General features: G+C 43.2%; 1 protein-coding gene across 1 annotated transcript in view; it reads left to right on the forward strand.

Annotated features, from left to right (window-relative positions):
- The window catches only part of LOC120998287 (amine sulfotransferase-like), a 58,951-nt gene that overhangs the window by 35,605 nt on the left and 3,978 nt on the right, over positions 1–19,368 (forward strand). The window contains exons 2-5 of the mRNA XM_040428913.1: positions 5,201–5,373; positions 7,322–7,542; positions 16,869–16,995; positions 18,777–18,871. Of these exons, the coding sequence (XP_040284847.1) occupies positions 5,201–5,373; positions 7,322–7,542; positions 16,869–16,995; positions 18,777–18,871 (616 nt within the window). The remainder of the gene's footprint in view (positions 1–5,200; positions 5,374–7,321; positions 7,543–16,868; positions 16,996–18,776; positions 18,872–19,368) is intronic.

Genomic DNA, 19,368 nt, shown 5'->3' on the forward strand with positions numbered 1-19,368 from the left:
GAGCGGACACCTGAACGCTGCTTGCAGCGGATCCGTCCAGACTTACAATGTAAGTCAATGGGGACGGATCCGCTTGAAGATGACACAATATGGCTCAATCTTCAAACGGATCCGTTCCCCATTGACTTTCAATGTAAAGTCTGAACGGATCCGCTCAGGCTACTTTCAGACTTAGAAATTTTTCTAAGTTATAATGCAGACGGATCCGTTCTGAACGGATGCGAACGTCTGCATTATAGGAGCGGATCCGTCTGATGAAACATCAGACGGACCCGCTCCGAACGCTAGTGTGAAAGTAGCCTTAGGCCTCATGCACACGACCGTTGTGTGCACCCGTGGCCGTTGTGCCGTTTTCCGTTTTTTTTCGCGGACCCATTGACTTTCAATGGGTCCGTGGAAAAATCGGAAAATGCACCGTTTGGCAGCCGCATCCGTGAGCCGTGTTTCCTGGCCGTGAAAAAAATATGACCTGTCCTATTTTTTTCACGGCCAACGGTTCACGGACCCATTCAAGTCAATGGGTCCGTGAAAGAACACGGATGCACACAAGATTGGCATCCGTGTCCGTGATCCGTGGCCGTAGGTTAGTTTTTATACAGACGGATCCAAAGATCCGTCTGCATAAAAGCTTTTTCAAAGCTGAGTTTTCACTTCGTGAAAACTCAGAACCGACAGTATATTCTAACACAGAAGCGTTCCCATGGTGATGGGGACGCTTCTAGTTAGAATACACTACAAACTGTGTAAAAGACTGCCCCCTGCTGCCTGGCAGCACCCGATCTCTTACAGGGGGCCGTGATCAGCACAATTAACCCCTTCAGGTGCGGCACCTGAAAGGGTTAATTGTACTATCATATCCCCCTGTAAAAGATCAGGGCTGCCAGGCAGCAGGGGGCAGACCTCCCCCCCCCCCTCCCCAGTTTGAATATCATTGATGGCCAGTGCGGCCTCCCCCCCCCCTCCCTCTATTGTAATAATTCGTTGGTGGCACAGTGTGCGCCCCCCCCCCCTCCCTCCCTCTATTGTAATAATTCGTTGGTGGCACAGTGTGCGCCCCCCATCGGCCCCCCCTCCCTCTATAGCATTAGCAACATTGGTGGCCAGTGTGCGGCCTCCCATCTCCCCCCCCCCCCCATCATTGGTGGCAGCGGAGTTCCGATCGGAGTCCCAGTTTAATCGCTGGGGCTCCGATCGGTAACCATGGCAACCGGGACGCTACTACAGTCCTGGTTGCCATGGTTACTTAGCAATAGTACAATAGTAGAAGATTCATACTTACCTGCTGCTGGCTGCTGCTGCGATGTTCGTGTCCGGCCGGGAGCTCCACCTACTGGTAAGTGACAGGGTCTGTGCGGCGCATTGCTAAATGAACTGTCACTTACCAGTAGGAGGAGCTCCCGGCCGGACACGAACATCGAGCTCACAGGTAAGTATGAATCTTTAACTATTGTACTATTGCTAGTAACCCGCTGCCACCAATGATCGGGGGGGGGGGGGGGGGGGGGGAGATGGGAGGCCGCACACTGGCCACCAATGTTGTTAATGCTATAGAGGGAGGGGGGCCGATGGGGGGCGCACACTGTGCCACCAACGATTTTTTACAATAGAGGGAGGAAGGGGGGGGGGGGCGCACACTGTGCCACCATCGATTTATTACAATAGAGGGAGGAAGGGGGGGGGGCGGGGGGGCGCACACTGTGCCACCAACGATTTATTACAATAGAGGGAGGAAGGGGGGGGGGCGCCCTGGCCACCAATGATATTCAAACTGGGGATGGGGGGGGGGGTCTGCCCCCTGCTGCCTGGCAGCCCTGATCTCTTACAGGGGGATATGATAGTACAATTAACCCCTTCAGGTGCGGCACTTGAGGGGTTAATTGTGCTGATCACGGCCCCCTGTAAGAGATCGGATGCTGCTAGGCAGCAGGGGGCAGTCATATACACAGTTTTTAGTATATTCTAACTAGAAGCGTCCCCATCACCATGGGAACGCCTCTGTGTTAGAATATACTGTCGGAAATGAGGTTTCACGATCTAACTCATATCCGACAGTATATTCTAACATAGAGGCGTTCCGATGGTGATGGGGACGCTTCAAGTTAAAATATACCATCGGATTGGAGAAAACTCCGATCCTATGGTATATTAACTCCTGACTTTACATTGAAAGTCAATGGGGACGGATCCGTTTGAAATGGCACCATATTGTGTCAACGTCAAACGGATCCGTCCCCATTGACTTGCATTGTAATTCAGGACGGATCCGTTTGGCTCCGCACGGCCAGGCGGACACCAAAACGACTTTTTTTTCAGGTCCGTGGATCCTCCAAAAATCAAGGAAGACCCACGGACTAAAAAACGGTCACGGATCACGGACCTACGGACCCTGTTTTTGCGGACCGTGAAAAAAAACGTTCGTGTGCATGAGGCCTTACACTGTGCAGCTGCAATGTGACAGGGAGGTCTTCTGCCCTGTGTGTGTGTATTTATTTATTTTTATGCAAAGTGCAGAGCAGGGTGAGGGAAAGGTCAGGTTGTTCACGCCCAGAAATATTCATGAGGCAGAGCTCAGGCTTTGTTGTTACACGCCCCCTCAGCATGTACTGCAGCATGTAAACAAAGCAATGACAGGACCATGAAAAGGTGCAAATATGGGTTTTAACTTGATGAAATCAAGCTTAACCAAATTATATGTATATCCTGATGGATTTTAAGTGTTTTTTTATTTTTTTTATTAACTCGGATAACCCCTTTAAGGACCAGGCTGTTTTTGAGAAATTTGACATGTGTTACTTTATGTATGTGGTAATAACTTTGGAACGCTTTGACTTATCCAAGCCATTCTGAGGTTGTTTTCTCGTGACACATTGTACTTCATGATAGTGGTAAATTTGAGTCAATATTTTTCATTTTTATAAAAAAAATACCAAATTTACCAAAAAATTGGAAACATTTGCAACTTTCCGAATTTCAATTTCTCTGCTTTTAAAACAGATAGCGATATCTCATATATTAGTTATTACTTTATATCTACCATATGTCTACTTTGGATCATTTTGTGAATGCCATTTTATTTTTTGGGGACGTTAGAAGGCTTAGAAGTTTAGAAGCAAATCTTGAAATTCAGAAAATTTCCAAAACCCACTTTTTAGGACCAGTTCAGGTCTGAAGTCACTTTGTGAGGCTTACATAATAGAAACCACCAAAAATGACCCTATTTTAGAAACTACACCCCTCAAGGTATTCAAAACTGATTTTACAAACTTTGTTAATCCTTTTGGTGTTCCACAAGAATTAATGGAAAATGTAGATGACATTTCCGAATTTCACTTTTTTGGCAGATTTTCCATTTTAATCCATTTTTTCCAGTAACAAAGCAAGGGTTAACAGCCAAACAATACTCAATATTTATTACCCTGATTCTATAGTTTACAGAAACACCCCATTTGTGATCGTAAACTGCTGTATGGGCACACGGCACGGTGCAGAAGGAAAGGAGCGTCATGTGGTTTTTGGAGGGCAGATTTCCCTGGGATCATTTTAAGTTGCCATGTCACATTTGAAGACCCCTTGATGCACCTCTAGAGTAGAAACTCCAAAAAAGTGACCCCATTTTGGAAACTACGGGATAAGGTGGCAGTTTTGTTGGTACTATTTTAGAATAGATATAATTTTTGGCTGCTCTATATTACACTTTTTGTGAGGCAAGGTAACAAAAAATAGCCCTTTTGGCACTTTTTTAAAAAATTTTGTTATTTACAACATTCATCTGACAGGTTAGATCATGTGCTATTTTTATAGAGCAGGTTGTTACGGATGCGACAATACCAAATATGAAACTGTTTGTTTCAATTTTATATAATAAAGCATTTAAAAAAACTAAAAAAAAATTTGTGTCTCCATATTCTGAAAGCCATATTTTTTTTAATTATTTGGGCGGCTCATTTTTTTAGGATAAGATGAGGGTTTGATCTTGAAAATATTTTAGGGTGCATATGATTGCTTGGTATTACACTTTTTGTGAAGTAAGGTGACAAAAAAATGCTTTTTTAACATAGTTTTAATTTTTTATTTTTTTATGTGGAGGTCATGAGGAGCAGGTTGTTATGGACGCGGCGATAACTAATATGTCTACATATTTTTTTTTTTTTACATTTAACACAATAAAAGCATTTTTGAAACAAAAAAATCATGTTTTAGTGTCTCCATAGTCTGAGAACCATAGTTTATTTTTTTTTGGGGGGGGGCAATTGTCTTACGTAGGGGCTCATTTTTGGTGGGATGAGGTGATGGTTAAATTGGTACTATTTTGGGGGGCATACGCCTTTTTGATTGCTTGGTGTTGCACTTTTAGTGATGTAAGGTGCCGAAAATTTTTTTTTACCACAGTTTTAATTTAATTTTTGGGACGGTGTATATCTGAGGGGTTATTTCATGTGATATTTTATAGAGCCAGTCGTTATGGACGCAGCGATACCAAAACATATTTCTACTGTTTTTCTATATTTTTTTTTCTATTTTATTTACAATTTTATATGTTTTATTTTGTGAAAGGGGCGTTTTTTTTTTTTGTTTTTTTTTACTTTTAAATTTTATAATTTTTTTTATTATGGAAAACACTTTTATTTTTATTTTTTTTACTTTTAATTTTTTTTCCCACTCTGGGACGTCAACTTCTGGGGTCTGATCCCCTCTGCAATGCATTACAATACATCCTGTATTGCAATGCATTTCCGGTCAGCTGTTATGCTGACAGCCCGACTGTGAGACCCAGCCTAAGGGGCTGGATCTCACAAGTTTCTATAGAAGAAACACCCCATTCTGGGCTGCCTTCTCTGCCATTGGGTCCCTGTCACTGCAGCACGGGGACCCTATGGGGAAGCAGAGGTCAGGTGTACCCTCCGCAAACTCTGTGCATACTGCGGTCAGCTTTGACAGTGGCATACAAGGGGTTAATACGCCAGCATCGGTGTTTTCACCGATGTCGGCGTATGCAGCAGGGGTACGGCTGTCAGTGACTGCCGGACTCCTGCCACTGATCGGGCGGGCACAGCTCCTGCACCAGCCTGATCAGCCTGCCGTACATGTCCTGGTCCTTAAGCCATGTCCACCAGCGCCGTACATGTACAGCACGGGTCCTTAAGGGGTTAATATACTGTATTTACAAGTTATGCTAACTTTAATTTGCTTGTTACTACAGGAAGCATCATCTAACGATGGACATTATTACTCCAGTTTTACGGGACTCAAATCTTTACCGATATAAAGGGTTCTGTTTTTTTAAAGAATTTATGAAACCAGAGTTTATAGAGTCACTGCAGGACTTCAAAATAAGAGACGATGACGTATTCATGATTACATATCCAAAATCAGGTGAGATAAGGGGTCATATTGTACGAAATCCACTTTTAAATACCCTATTACTGAATTCTAGGATTATTGAGGGTCTTGTACCTGAAATACACATTTAAAAACTGCCTTAATAGGACTCTTAAAGGAGTATTCTCGGAATTATTTAAGTATTTAATTATGGCCCTTTGATTGAATTACCTAAAGGAAAATTCATACTTCTCTCCCCCTGCCACTTCAGTCCTGCCTCCTGGGTCCCATTCCACCATTTTCTAGTTTCCTTGTTTACGTCTAGATGGGTATGGACTTGGTCACATGCATCGCTGCAGCCAATCATTGGCGTCAGCAGTGCTTTATCCCAAATCAGTGACATGCTGCTTGGTTCACATCATCGCTGATTGTCTTCAGGAGAGCATGTGACTATGTCCATAAGCAGGCGGAAGTAAACAACCTGGGGAGCTGAAGATTGCAGAATGGGAACCAGAACGCAGTACACAGCGTCAAAGAGCAGACAAGTATGAATCCTTCATTAGGTGATCCACGCTAAGGGCCATAAGTGAATAGTTAATAATTCCCACAAAACCTATTTAAGGATAAATACTTCTAATCTATGTAAAACATAAAAGTAATGATTCACATTAGGGCTGCTTGTTGAACTGAAATAGTAGAAAAATTGCAAAACATTGCTTCTTGCCTTGCAATACGGTTGCTTGTTCCAATATTTTGACATTTTGGTCACTAATGCAGGGGTATTACACCACTGTTACTTGTATATGTTTGTAAAAGTGCATACTGGTTAAAGATGTTATTCCATGATTAACATAAACATGAAAATCATAAATCATATATTACATGACAATCTCTTTCTAACAAAGCTAGAACCAGCCCTGTACCTCACATGGATCCAGAGATCTCCACATTCATTGCTCTGCTAGATTTATATCAAGCTTACAGCTCAAGGGGAGTGTCCTTTCTTCTGCAGGTAAGGGGCGTGTCCATGCTCTCCCTATCACAGCTCAGAGGGCGTGTCCATGCTCCCCCTATCACAGCTCAGGAGGCAGTTGAAGGATTGAACTGAGCATGTGCGTCCACCTCAGCAAGGTAGACAGAGAAATAAGAAAAAAAACATATACATACATACATACATACATACATACATACATGCATACATACATATACATTTTATTGAATAACTCAGTGGCTATACAAAAATTTTAATTGCATGCAATTACAAAAGTATTCTGATCCAGGAACTGGTTTGAAAACTGCTGGGACAACCCCTTTAAAGGGAATCTGTAGAGGTGATTGCCTCTATAATAATGTTCAAGAAATAGAATAATAATGTTTATAATCAGAAAGTAAAAACAGATTTGAAAAAAAGGAGATTTGTTACTATCTGGTTGTAACTGGCAGATAACATTTTTGGTGACACGTTGACAAGTAACTCCATATATTGCCAGTTACATCATAAACTCCAGGGATGTAACTGGCCATATATGGACAGTTACTGGTCAAATATGCTTTTGCAGGGTGAGGGCAGCATGGCAGGAGAACCACAGCGTTTGACCTGCAACCGCTCATCAGGAACAGTTGATGGGAATCACGTACGGAAAATGTGAAGTGGCATCATCACATAGAAGAAAGAGGCTGTACTGAAAACCGCAGCGCCTCCTATGACCTCAGCAGTTCTTTGGACAACAAGAGTGTGTGTGCTTGTGTGAGTGGGCTTTATGGGTGCCGATATGCATATATAATGGAAGATCATTGCAGCCTTCTGTAAGAATATATATGTATTAATAATAGTAATAATAATAATATCTAATGATATATAATAATATTATATTTCAGGAGACCTCCAGATGTATACCTCCCCGACAGAAAATCACAGTGTGAACCTATCTGCAACTATTGATACATGATATATGACTTTCAGTCTACTCGAATTGTAATAAACTCTCTTTTTTCTTACCAGGAACTATTTGGACACAACAGATTCTAAGTTTAATATACAGTGAAGGGTACAGGAATGGAACAGAGCAAACAGAAACTTCAAAAAGAGTGCCATGGATTGAATTTCAGTTTCTCAGTAAGGATCCAAATGAAGACCCTAACAGTCGTCCCTCTCCTCGTTTGTTTGCATCACATTTGTCATCTAGATTTGTACCACAGGGACTGAAAAATAGAAAGGCAAAGGTAAGAGTAGCTTATGACCTGTTATATCCGGGGGATAGGTGATAAATGTAGAAAACCATTTCATCTTTTTGCTTTCTCATGTAATTCTGTAACCAATTCTGCTAGACCAGAACATCTCCCATGTTGTTCTGCCTTGCAACATAAGAGGAATGGGGTATTTACTTGTTTTAAGGCCTCATGCACACGACCGTTTTTTTTTTGCGGTCCGCAAAAATGGGTTCCGTAGTTCCGTGATCCGTGTCCGTTTTTTCTTCCGTGGGTCTTCCTTGATTTTTGGAAGATCCACGGACATGAAGGAAAGTAAAAAAAAAGTCGTTTTGGTGTCCGCCTGGCCGTGCGGAGCCAAACGGATCCGTCCTGACTTACAATGCAAGTCAACGGGGACGGATCCGTTTGACGTTGACACAATATGGTGCAATTGCAAACGGATCTGTCCCCCATTGACTTTCAATATAAAGTCAGGAGTCCCTATTATACCATCGGATCGGAGTTTTCTCCAATCCGATGGTATATTTTAACTTGAAGCGTCCCCATCACCATGGGAACGCCTCTATGTTAAAATATACCATCGGATTTGAGTTATATCGTGAAAACTCAGATCTGACAGTATATTCTAACACAGAGGCGTTCCCATAGTGATGGGGACGCTTCAAGTTGGAATATACTAAGAACTGTGTACATGACTGCCCCCTGCTGCCTGGCAGCACCCGATCTCTTACAGGGGGCTGTGATCCGCACAATTAACCCCTCAGGTGCCGCATTGGTGGCCAGTGCGGCCCCCCCTCCCTCCCTCCCCAGTTTTAAATTCATTGGTGGCCAGTGTGGCCCCCTCCCTCCCCTGTATTACATTCATTGGTGGCCAGTGCGGCCCCCCCTCCCTCCCCTGTATTACATTCATTGGTGGCCAGTGCGGCCTCCCCTCTCCCCACTCCTAATTAAAATACCCCCCCATCATTGGTGGCAGCGGAGAGTTCCGATCGGAGTCCCAGTTTAATCGCTGGGACTCCGATCGGTAACCATGACAACCAGGACGCTACTGCAGTCCTGGCTGCCATGGTTACTTAGCAATTTTAGAAGCATTATACTTACCTTCACTGTCTGTGGCTGGCTGGGCGCTCCTCCTACTGGTAAGTGAAAGGTCTGTGCGGCGCATTGCTTATAGCACAGACCTGTCACTTACCAGTAGGAGGAGCGCCCGGCCGGTCACAGACAGCGCAGGTAAGTATAATGCTTGTAAAATTGCTAAGTAACCATGGCAGCCAGGACTGCAGTAGCGTCCTGGTTGCCATGGTTACCGATCGGAGTCCCAGCGTTTAAACTGTGACTCCGATCGGAACTCTCCGCTGCCACCAATGATGGGGGGGATTTTAATTAGGAGGGGGGGAGAGGGGAGGCCGCACTGGCCACCAATGAATTTAATACAGGGGAGGGAGGGGGGGGGGGGCGCACTGGCCACCAATGAATGTAATACAGGGGAGGGAGGGGGGCTGCACTGGCTACCAATGAATTTAATACAGGGGAGGGAGGGGGGGCCGCACTGGCCACCAATGAATGTAATACAGGGGAGGGAGGGAGGGGGGCCACACTGGCCACCAATGAATTTAAAACTGGGGAGGGAGGGGGGTCTGCCCCCTCCTGCCTGGCAGCACCTGATCTCTTACAGGGGGCTATGATACGCACAATTAACCGCTCAGGTGCGGCACCTGAGGGGTTAATTTGTGCGGATCACAGCCCCCTGTAAGAGATCGGGTGCTGCCAGGCAGCAGGGGGCAGTCATGTACACAGTTCTTAGTATATTCTAACTTGAAGCGTCCCCATCACTATGGGAACGCCTCTGTGTTAGAATATACTGTCGGATCTGAGTTTTCACGAAGTGAAAACTCAGATCTGAAAAAGCTTTTATGCAGACGGATCTGCGGATCCGTCTGTGTGAAAGTAGCCTACAGATCACGGACGCGGATGACAATCTTGTGTGCATCCATGTTTTTTCACGAACCCATTTACTTGAATGGGTCCGTGAACCGTTGTCCGTCAAAAAAATAGGACAGGTCATATTTTTGTGACGGACAGGAAACACGGATCACGGACGCGGATGAACAACGGTGCATTTTCCTAGTTCTCAACGGACCCATTGAAAGTCAATGGGTCCACAGAAAATCATGGAAAACGGAACAATGGACACGGATGCACACAACGGTCGTGTGCATGAGGCCTAACTGTTTTAGAATTTTTCAATCACAGACCCAATACAGCTGAATGTATTCCTCTTGACAACTCTCTAAGGCTAGATTCACACTAGCGGTAGGGATTCGGCAGGCTGTTCCCTGCCGGATCTCTCTGTATTCTGACATTGCCGTAAGCTTGAATGTCTCCGTCCAGCCCCATTAATTATAATGAGGACAGGCAGAGATCTGGCCGCAACGAGGCAAATATGCAGAGAATCGTCTGGAAGGAAACCACTGTCCGCTGGAACACCCTGCTGGATCAATAGCCCTAGTGTGAAACTAGCCTAACATAACTGGTTTGCAAACACAGTAGCCACATAGTTTTTACACATCACAAGCGCTCATGCAATGAGCCGGACCGTGGTACGGTTACACAGACGCCAAATTATGCAGTGGGTCAGGATATGGGTATAAAAGTCTATAGTTTTGTTCGTGACGCCAATTGCAGCGTGCGCAGGGTACAGTCACAGGGCCCTTTAAGATGTGGTAACTCATGTACCAGGTTAGGAATGCCAGAGTGGGGTAATGTCTCTGTATGATAGTGGGTATAGTGTGAACAGTGTCTACTACCTGGGTACGGCTGGACTCCTGGATCCTGGCTCACTTGCAATAAAATGAGTGTGTTGCTTGTAGGAGTAATTGAGGGTTTTGCAGCAATAATTGAGATCCAGACTTTGAGTAAAGTTCAAACTTGTCTTTACTATATGCAGCTTTCATCCAAGTGAGATACAGCAATAGTTTTGGGTCCCAGCAGGTATTGGCAATGTGTGGCAGGGATCTGTCTTCTGCTTCTATCATGTGCCTGGAGCTCTTTGCAGGATAAGTCGTCTGCTTATGGCTCTGTAATGTGGCAGGAATTAATATCTTCTGCACTTACTATCTTCTGCTATCTTGAGGACTGACTAGCTGAGGAGGAATTTGGCTTCTCCTGGTCTCTGGACGGTACTCACAGTTGTGCTCACAGGGTATGCTTCTTCCTGGAGTTCTGGAGGTGGCTGTTTGCTTCTACCACCAGGGTCAGTCTGGGGATGATGATCTATGCCTCAGCCGAGACAAGATCCTGGCTTGGATCCCTATATCTGGGAGCTCCTACTTGCACAGCCTTCCCCTAGCCGGGGTGGCTGGCACACTAACTGAACTTCCTTCCCCACCCATGAGGCAGGATGTGGGAACATTCCACACCTCCTCACAGAGGGGGAGCTAAACTGGAATGTACTATTCCAGCCTAGAAACACTAAACTGTAGCTAAGTCCCTGCTAAACACATTGCTGCCACCTGCTGGTGAACATAGAAATTACAGCAATTTACATTTACAAGGCTTAGAATGCACATTTGTGAGGATATCAGATAAAATCACATTAGATGACAGTATAAATACACTTAACAGGTTGTAGCGGGGTAAAAGAGTTTCGTAACATTTACTCTGGGATGTTACACTCACAATGACAGCTTAACTTCCTAACAGTCACATTAAAATTGGAAAAACCCTCCCAAAAAGTCACTTTTTTATTGTAGATTTTTAATGTGCATCTGCAGTAAATCTTGTTGACGCACAACTTAGGGAACACAATTGTATTTTTAACCTCTTAGTGACATAAATTTTAGCATTAAAGGAGTTAACTAACCCCCAAATGCCAAGGCCTCTCACACAGATTGTACTTACCCCGCTCCCCGTCACCTGCGTCACTTCTAATGCCCGCACGGCCACCGCTGCACCTCCCTGTCGCGTGGATAAAAACACCCACAATGCTAATGAGGCTCGTTCCTGTTGCGGTCTGATATTGGTTACCCCCCCATCGCCAGATGTTTTAATTCGTGCAACAGGGAGATGCAGTGTTGGCCAAGCAGGCAGCAGAAGCAACGCCGGTGACGGAGAACGAGGTAAGTACAATTTGTGTGGGGGGCCTGGGCATTTGGAGGGCATTTTTGTGGTTGATAACCTCTTTAAGGACCAATAAAATTTTCCCCTTTTGTGTTTAAGCAGTCATAACTATTAAATTTTTTTCTTCAAAATTTTTTATTTTATTTAGCAGGATTAGTTGGAGGTTTTTTAGGAACCATTTTAACATTGTTTTGTAGAATTTATTTATGGCGTTTACTGTGTGGTAAAAACAATGTCATTTTATTATGGGGGTCAGTACAATGATGATAATGCCATATTTCTATACATTTTTTTTACTATTTCTTCTTTCCTCCTAGAGGCTGTCAGCTCTGCAACTGCTCCCTCTCCTCCTGCAGACTGAAGTGAGAGGGCTGCTTTAACTGCTCATATCTCTAACTGCTTTATATTGTTTGAAAGCTGCTATTTCAAGCTTTCAAAGAATACCAGAATGATAGCATTATCTTCAGTACATAGGAAGATATCACTGTTAGAAATCAGGATGCAGTGAATATAGCTGAAAGTGAAAGTAAAAGCAGGTTTTATTATTCCCGACTTCATTTCTAACAGTGATATCTCCTGTTTAGTTTGGGCTAATGCTGTCATTTGATCTTGTATAAAAGCCTGGAATGTCAGCTTTCAAACAAACCTTGCCCCATGCTTTTAGCTGGCATTCAGGAGATATCAGCAGCAAAAGCAGCCCCCTCCCCTTCCATTTACACTTTCCCACAGCCGGAGCTGAGCTTGGCAAAACAGTTAGGGGTTTTCTGGTAATAATTACATTCCATCTAATGCCTACAGCCTGCCTCCTGACATACGGTAGAAAATTCATACTTACCGCCGCTCCGGTTCTCCTTGCTGCCCCATTGTGTCCAGGTTCTGGTCCCCGGAGTGTTTACATTCCGCAGTGCATGAGCACGGTTACATGTTCCACTGTAGCCAATGACTGCTTATGACCACATCACCACTGAAGCCAGTCATGGCAAGCTGCTAGAATGACATTAAAAGCAATTATTATTACTGAAAAAACTCTTTAAGCAGATATAAAAGGTAAAATCCATGTAAAACTATCTCTGCTTCCCACCTCCTTGTGAATATGCATTTAGGAGACAAAATAATAGGCTTAGCTTTACATCTCAGGAGCCTGTAGGGAGAGACTGACATCTTAGAATCCACTAGTCGAATCACCTGTATGATATCCATGTGTGGCTTAAATGGGGTTGTCCGAGCTACAGATTGATGACCTATCTCCAGAATAGGTCATCAGTATCACATTAATAGTGGTCCAACTCCTAGCACCCCACTGATCAGCTGTTTGAAGAAGCCACAGTGCTTATTCGAGTACTGCATCCTCCATGATCAATGTTTACCTGCACATTGTCTCCGTTGTAGTGGAGGTGCAGTGTATTTATAGCCGTTTGTCCCATTTAGAGAGGAAACTGTCATTTCACTGCACTGCCTCTACAATGTAGACCGCGTGCAGGTAAGCATTGAAGTGTAGGTAGCACACACACAGGCTTCAAACAGCTGATTGGCGGGAGCATTGGGAGTTGGACCCTCAACGTAGTTTCCATATCAACTAGAAAATGAGTAGCACACAACTCAGGAGAAGGGACGGGAAAGTACTACTGGTGTACTGTGTATTAATCCTAAGGACCCACATATATTAGGAGAATGGGGTCCACTGACCCCCTATTTGGCACTACAGAAAGCGGTATATGAGTTAAGAGGTGGTCATTTATGTGTATGGCTCTCTCCATTGTAGTTTATAGATGTTGTGAAATGCTAAGCAGTTATCACAACACCCATAGTCTAAGATTTATGTCTGGTTTCCTACTCTCTGGAGTGTTTACTTGGGAGAAGGGGATGCCCATCATCACAATAGGTGTTTGCCCTTGTGAGGGAACCTGCACAGCATCTATCAGACATTTAAGACATTTACTTATGATGTGCCATAAAAGTCAAAGATGACAATACTCTTAAGTTTTAGGAGAGAGTATATGGAAGCGAGTGGGGGCGACTATGTGGCGCCAAATGGACACAACTCGCATTAATTAAAAACAATTGATTTATACCTAGTACATAAAATCAAATAAATGCAGCATTACAATAGACTGAATATCATAATTACTATATGGTATGGTAATACATAGATAATAAATACTTGATGAAAAATGAAAAAATAAAAAATTAAGTCCCTGATATTAGTATTGAGTACTACGACAATCAAGATTCAAAAAGAGTCAATATAGAGGTCGTTGGACCAGTTGATTAGTCCGTTGAATGTCCCGAATGTCCCAGGGTTTAGGGAAAAGACTGGTCATGTATATGTGCAGCGCACAGTTAGTATGGAATGTTAGTACATAATTATGTGGCAGAATAGTATTCAGGTAGATCTGGCAGTGATAGCTGCAAATACTCAGTATTCAGTAAGTATAATCCACAGTTAGTATACAGTGTTGGTTCACTGCTATTTATCGCTTAATCACTTCCACATAAAGTTGGCAGTGTTTAATGTGGTACTTTACCGGTCTTGGAGTCGTTGTATGGCGTGCTGTGCTTAGACGGCTGTATTCAGCAGGACCTTCCGTAGGTCTGATCATGGCATGTCACATGTTCAACTTTGTCACGTGATATATACTGCCGTAGTGTGATGTCTGGACAAAACTTAAAAAGCTTGCTGTAGAAACAAAGTACAGACTGTAGCTTGCAGGCCTTTCAAAAGACGTTCTAGCAATTCAGAAGATAAGTCTGTGGGTCACTTCTTGCTGTGATTACTGCTGTACACCAAACGCGTTTCAGGGCGGAACATGCCCCTTCCTCAGTCCCAGGGACATTCGGGACATTCAACGGACTAATCAACTGATCCAACGACCTCCATATTGACTCTTTTTGAATCGTAGTATTCAATACTAATATCAGGGACTTTATTTACCGCTGGTCTTTTAGCTTTTTATCTATTCATTGTTCACCGATGCTTTATCCTTCATTTTAAATTTTTTCATTTCTCATCAAGTCTTTATTATCTATGTATTGCCATACTATATAGTAATTAAGATATTCTGTCTATTGTAGTGCTACTTTTATTTGGTTTTACAGTATGTACTAGGAATAAATCTGTTGTTTTTAATTAATGCGATTTTTGTCCATTTGGCGCCAGATAGTCGAGTCCCCCCACTCTCTTCCATATATTCGCTCCTACACTTATATCCCACAAGATTGTAGTTGGCGGGTGAGCACCAAACCATTGCTATCTAGATTAGTTGAGCCACTATGACCCAACGCTATCTCTTTTAGGTTTTAGGCTTGGGATAGATCGGCTGTGGAGCTGTGAAAAATGAAAAGGTGAAATCTGTTGCTATGGGTAACTAAGCCAGTTCTACTTCACACCAGTTTGATAAATTACCCCAAAGGTCCCTATAGTGTCTACAGCAATTATAATGTCCCCTAGAGTGCCCCCAGTAATAATAACACCCTATATTGTGCTCCAGGTAATAATGCCTGTATAGTGTCCCCAAAAATAATGTCCCCTAATAGAAATGCCCCCACACTAGCCCCATATAGTAATTTCCCCCACATTGCCCCATATAGTAATTTTCCCCACACTACCCCCATATAGTAATTTCCCCCACACTGCCCCAATATAGTAATTTCCCCCCTACTGTCCCCATATAGTAATTTCCCACACACTTAACCAATATAGTAATTTCCCCCACACTACCCCATATAGTAATTTCCCCCACACTGTCCCATATAGTAATTTCCCCCTCACTGCCCCATATAGTAATTTTCCCCACACTGCACTCCCATGAAATAATTTGCCCCCACACTGCCCCATGAAGTAATTTGCCCCCACACTGCCCCATGAAGTAATTTGCCCCCACACTGCACTCCCATGAAATAATTTGCCCCCACACTGCACTCCCATTAAATAATTTGCCCCCACACTGGTGCCCATAAAGTAATTTGCCCCCACACTGCACCCTCATAAAGTAATTTGCCCCCACGCTGCACCCCCTGAAGTAATTCACCCCCACACTGCACCCCCTGAAGTATTTTGCCCCCACACTGCACCCCCTGAAGTAATTTGGCCCCACACTGCCCACTTTGAAGAATTTGCCCCCACACTGCACCCCCTGAAGTGATTTCCCCCCTCACTGCCCCATGAAGTAATTTGCCCCAAAGTAATAATCTGCCCCACATAAAGTGATTTGCCCCCATTTAATAATCTGCCCCCCGAACTGATTTGCTACCACACTGCCCCATGTCCTCCTCTGCCCCCCCCCCCCCCCCCAAAGTTGGCACACACAGAAACAAAAAAAAATTAAATCCTAATACCTACCTGTGTCCATGGCGGTGAGGCAGGCGCGCATTCTTCATTGTCCTGCGTCCCTCCCAGCACAGGCGCGCGATGACATAATCACTCACGCCTGCGCTTGAATTTCACTATCGCATAGGCCTCAGGCCTACTATTCGCTCCCGTGCCCCGCCGCAGTATGTGGGCATTCGGTCGGCGTTGGGCCGCCCAGGGATGCCGGGCTATTATAATCTGCCACTGCATGTGACCTACTGTGACATGACTGTCACAAAAATTGTCACTGTTAGATTTTTGGTCACAAGTTGCAAGCAGCTTTTACACAAAATAAAAACAACTTTTCAGACTCAGAGCTGAATGTCTACAATCTCAACAAGTTACTCTAATCTCCTGTGACCGAGATAACATGTCAAATAAAAAATGTTCCCAGCCTTATTGCATCCCTTCATAGCGGTTCAGTGTGACAATATGGCCTTCAAACCAGAAAAGGTTCTGCACCCCAGATGTACAGCCTTTCCGTTGTCCTTCCCTGGATGTCTTACTCTAGCTACCACTGTGGTCACCTAATAAACATAACAATAAGTATAATTTTCAAATGAATACACACAATTCAGTGTATTCATATAGGAATATTCCCTTCAGTAAGCACCTTACCCCACAGGCCACAGGGCATCCTATAGGCAGAGGCCTACTGTGCATATGGGTAAAATCAAACCCTGGACTTGGCTGAAGACATGTATAAATGTACCACTTTTTGATTGAAAGAAAGTTTTAATTATGATGTATACCTTTAGTACTTAGACCTTTTTAAATAATAATTTGAATGTTTTTTCATTTGTAATTTCATTTGTAATTTCTTTCTTTTCATTCAGTCCATTCATAAACTATGTTGTACATTTTTATTAAGATTATCTATGTAATGAGAAATCCAAAGGATGTTATAAAATCTCTATATCATTTTGAAGCCATGGCAACCTATGCTGAGACCTCTCCAGATTTTGACCACTTCTTTCAAAAGTTTTTAGATGGTGATGGTAAGTGTTAGTATTTTCAGACATATAGATTATAATATAATAAAGTTGGTCTTTATTATAGCAAAATAAGATCTAGAAAATGTTATAAATGACTAAAGAAAAATACATAGGACCTATTCACTGTATGATATATATGACTGAAATGTTGTAATATACTGTACTTTTGTGTTTTAGTTCCTTTCTTCAGAAGTCTCTTTTTACTGTTGTGCAAGTTAACATTGTTGGTTACATTGAAAGACTTGTAGCCCAAACCCCTACCCCTATCTTCAGAAATCCACAGTGGCATACCTGGAACAGAAGCAACCCATGCGATTGCTATGGAGGCCAGGGGTAGGGGTTGCCCACAGTGAACTGCTCCTTACGTTGTCGACATATGCTGTAGTTTCACTGCATTTTCAGCTTTCATTGATTTCAATAGAAACTGTATATATTCCTATAAACTTAGTTCCCCCTAGTGGTGGCTGCGGGAAGCCAGTTTTATAATACATTGAGTGAAAGGAAGCAGCAGATGTATTTATGCCTTTATGCGAGTAGTGTGGTGTAAATGCATTGAGAAATAAGGTGTTCATAATTAGCCCCATATTTATGAAATACCTGTTCCACTTACAAGTCAGATACAGTGGGTTAGGTGAAGGATGACTTTTTTATTATATTTTTTATTAAAAATATATTCCTCTTAATAAAAAGAAACTGCAAACTCATCATAAATTTGGGCAGTTGCGCTTTACATTCCACATTGAGAGTGTTTGGCACATGTGTACTGGCAAACTGGATGGGGCAGGGGGGCCCATAGTACATTTTTGAGTTTAACATGACAAATTTGGGGCCAGCTGTGTTTTCTTAGTCAGTGGAGAGCCTGGCAGCAAAATTTGCAGAAACAGAAATCCCTAGCTAGGACCTTCAAGGCTGCAAGCTCCTTTGTCCCAGTCATCATGGAAGTTCCACTGCCTATACCAGACTACCGCTAATTTCTGACATATCAGTATGTAGCAAATTTGTACATTCTGTCAGCTCCTTCTCTGCGGGCCTCATAATGTCTTGACAGACTCGCTGGTTTCGTTGGTCTGTCACTGGTGTGTTAATATTAGGCAATTTTATAGAACTGAGCTGCCAATCATCATCCAGATGGTGGGAGAGGGCAGCTTGCATAGCAAGCACTTCATCGGACTCATCACTTGGCGCACTAGTGCACACTTTACAGTTTCACTGAAATCGGCAGGTCTGTCTGTGCTCTGTCATAAGGGAGCTTGCAAGTTCCCTTTAAAATTAACATGCATAAGACAGAATAACTTTTTTCACGTCTTGAGGACCCGCTCTGTAAAAGTATGGCACAGATATGAGCCCTCAGAGGACCTGCACCATACTACTACTATGCTCTGAGTCTGATCCTGAGGACACTGTCACTGGTGCAGGACTGTAGCTGTAATACACAGCCCTGGTCTGTTCTAGTGAAAGAAAGCAGAGAAACCTCGGATCGCCATCATTGGGAAAGCAAATTGGGAATCCCTGTGATTATTACTTATACAATACTGTACATGGATAGTCAGCCCAGTGTTCATTGAAGGACCCTATGGCTGTCTGTTCATAATGCATGTTGCTAGGGCATATTCATGATGTGCTGCTATCTTGCAAACGTATGTGCACTTCTGTTGCTAATGGATGAACACATTCTGTTTGATAGCCTTGATTAGGGCCCATTATTTTCATTCAGCACCATATTAGAGAGTTCTATAGTTGTATTCAAAAAGGTTCATACAGTACATTTTATTTTTATTCCCTAGTCTTTGCTGGTAGCTGGTTTGATCATGTTCGAGGATGGTACACTCATAAAGATTATTTCAAAATCCTTTTCATAAAGTATGAAGATATGATCATGGTAAAGCCAAATGCATCTTTTTTATTATTTTTATTTCGTCATGTTGATTTTATATAAAGTTTGTAGTTCAGTGTCAGAGTCAAATATCAGTTATTTGTTATTGACCATGCACATGGCAGAGTAGAGTAGAATAGTCATGAATGTAACACTCTGGGGTCTTCTAGGACTGCAAGCGAACCTTTTCAAGTTCTTTTTATCGCCAAGGCGGCATTAATAATGTCAAATCAACAGCAATATATTTGACTATGGGTAAATGGAGGTAGCACCTAGTAACAAACAGCCTTTTTAAAAACACATGCACATGCATTTTTTTTAATTAAAGGGGTTTTCTCATCTCAGACAATAGGGGCATATCGCTAGCATATGCCCCGATTGTCTAATAGGTGCTGGTCCCACCGCACCTATATTGAGAACGGAGCCCTGAAAGTGAAGGAGAGCACACTGCGCATGCGCAGCACCCTCCATTCATTTCTGTGGAGCCGCCGAAAATAGCCAAG

Source organism: Bufo bufo, chromosome 4 (assembly GCF_905171765.1).
Source record: "Bufo bufo chromosome 4, aBufBuf1.1, whole genome shotgun sequence".
Classification (NCBI taxonomy): Eukaryota; Metazoa; Chordata; class Amphibia; order Anura; family Bufonidae; genus Bufo; species Bufo bufo.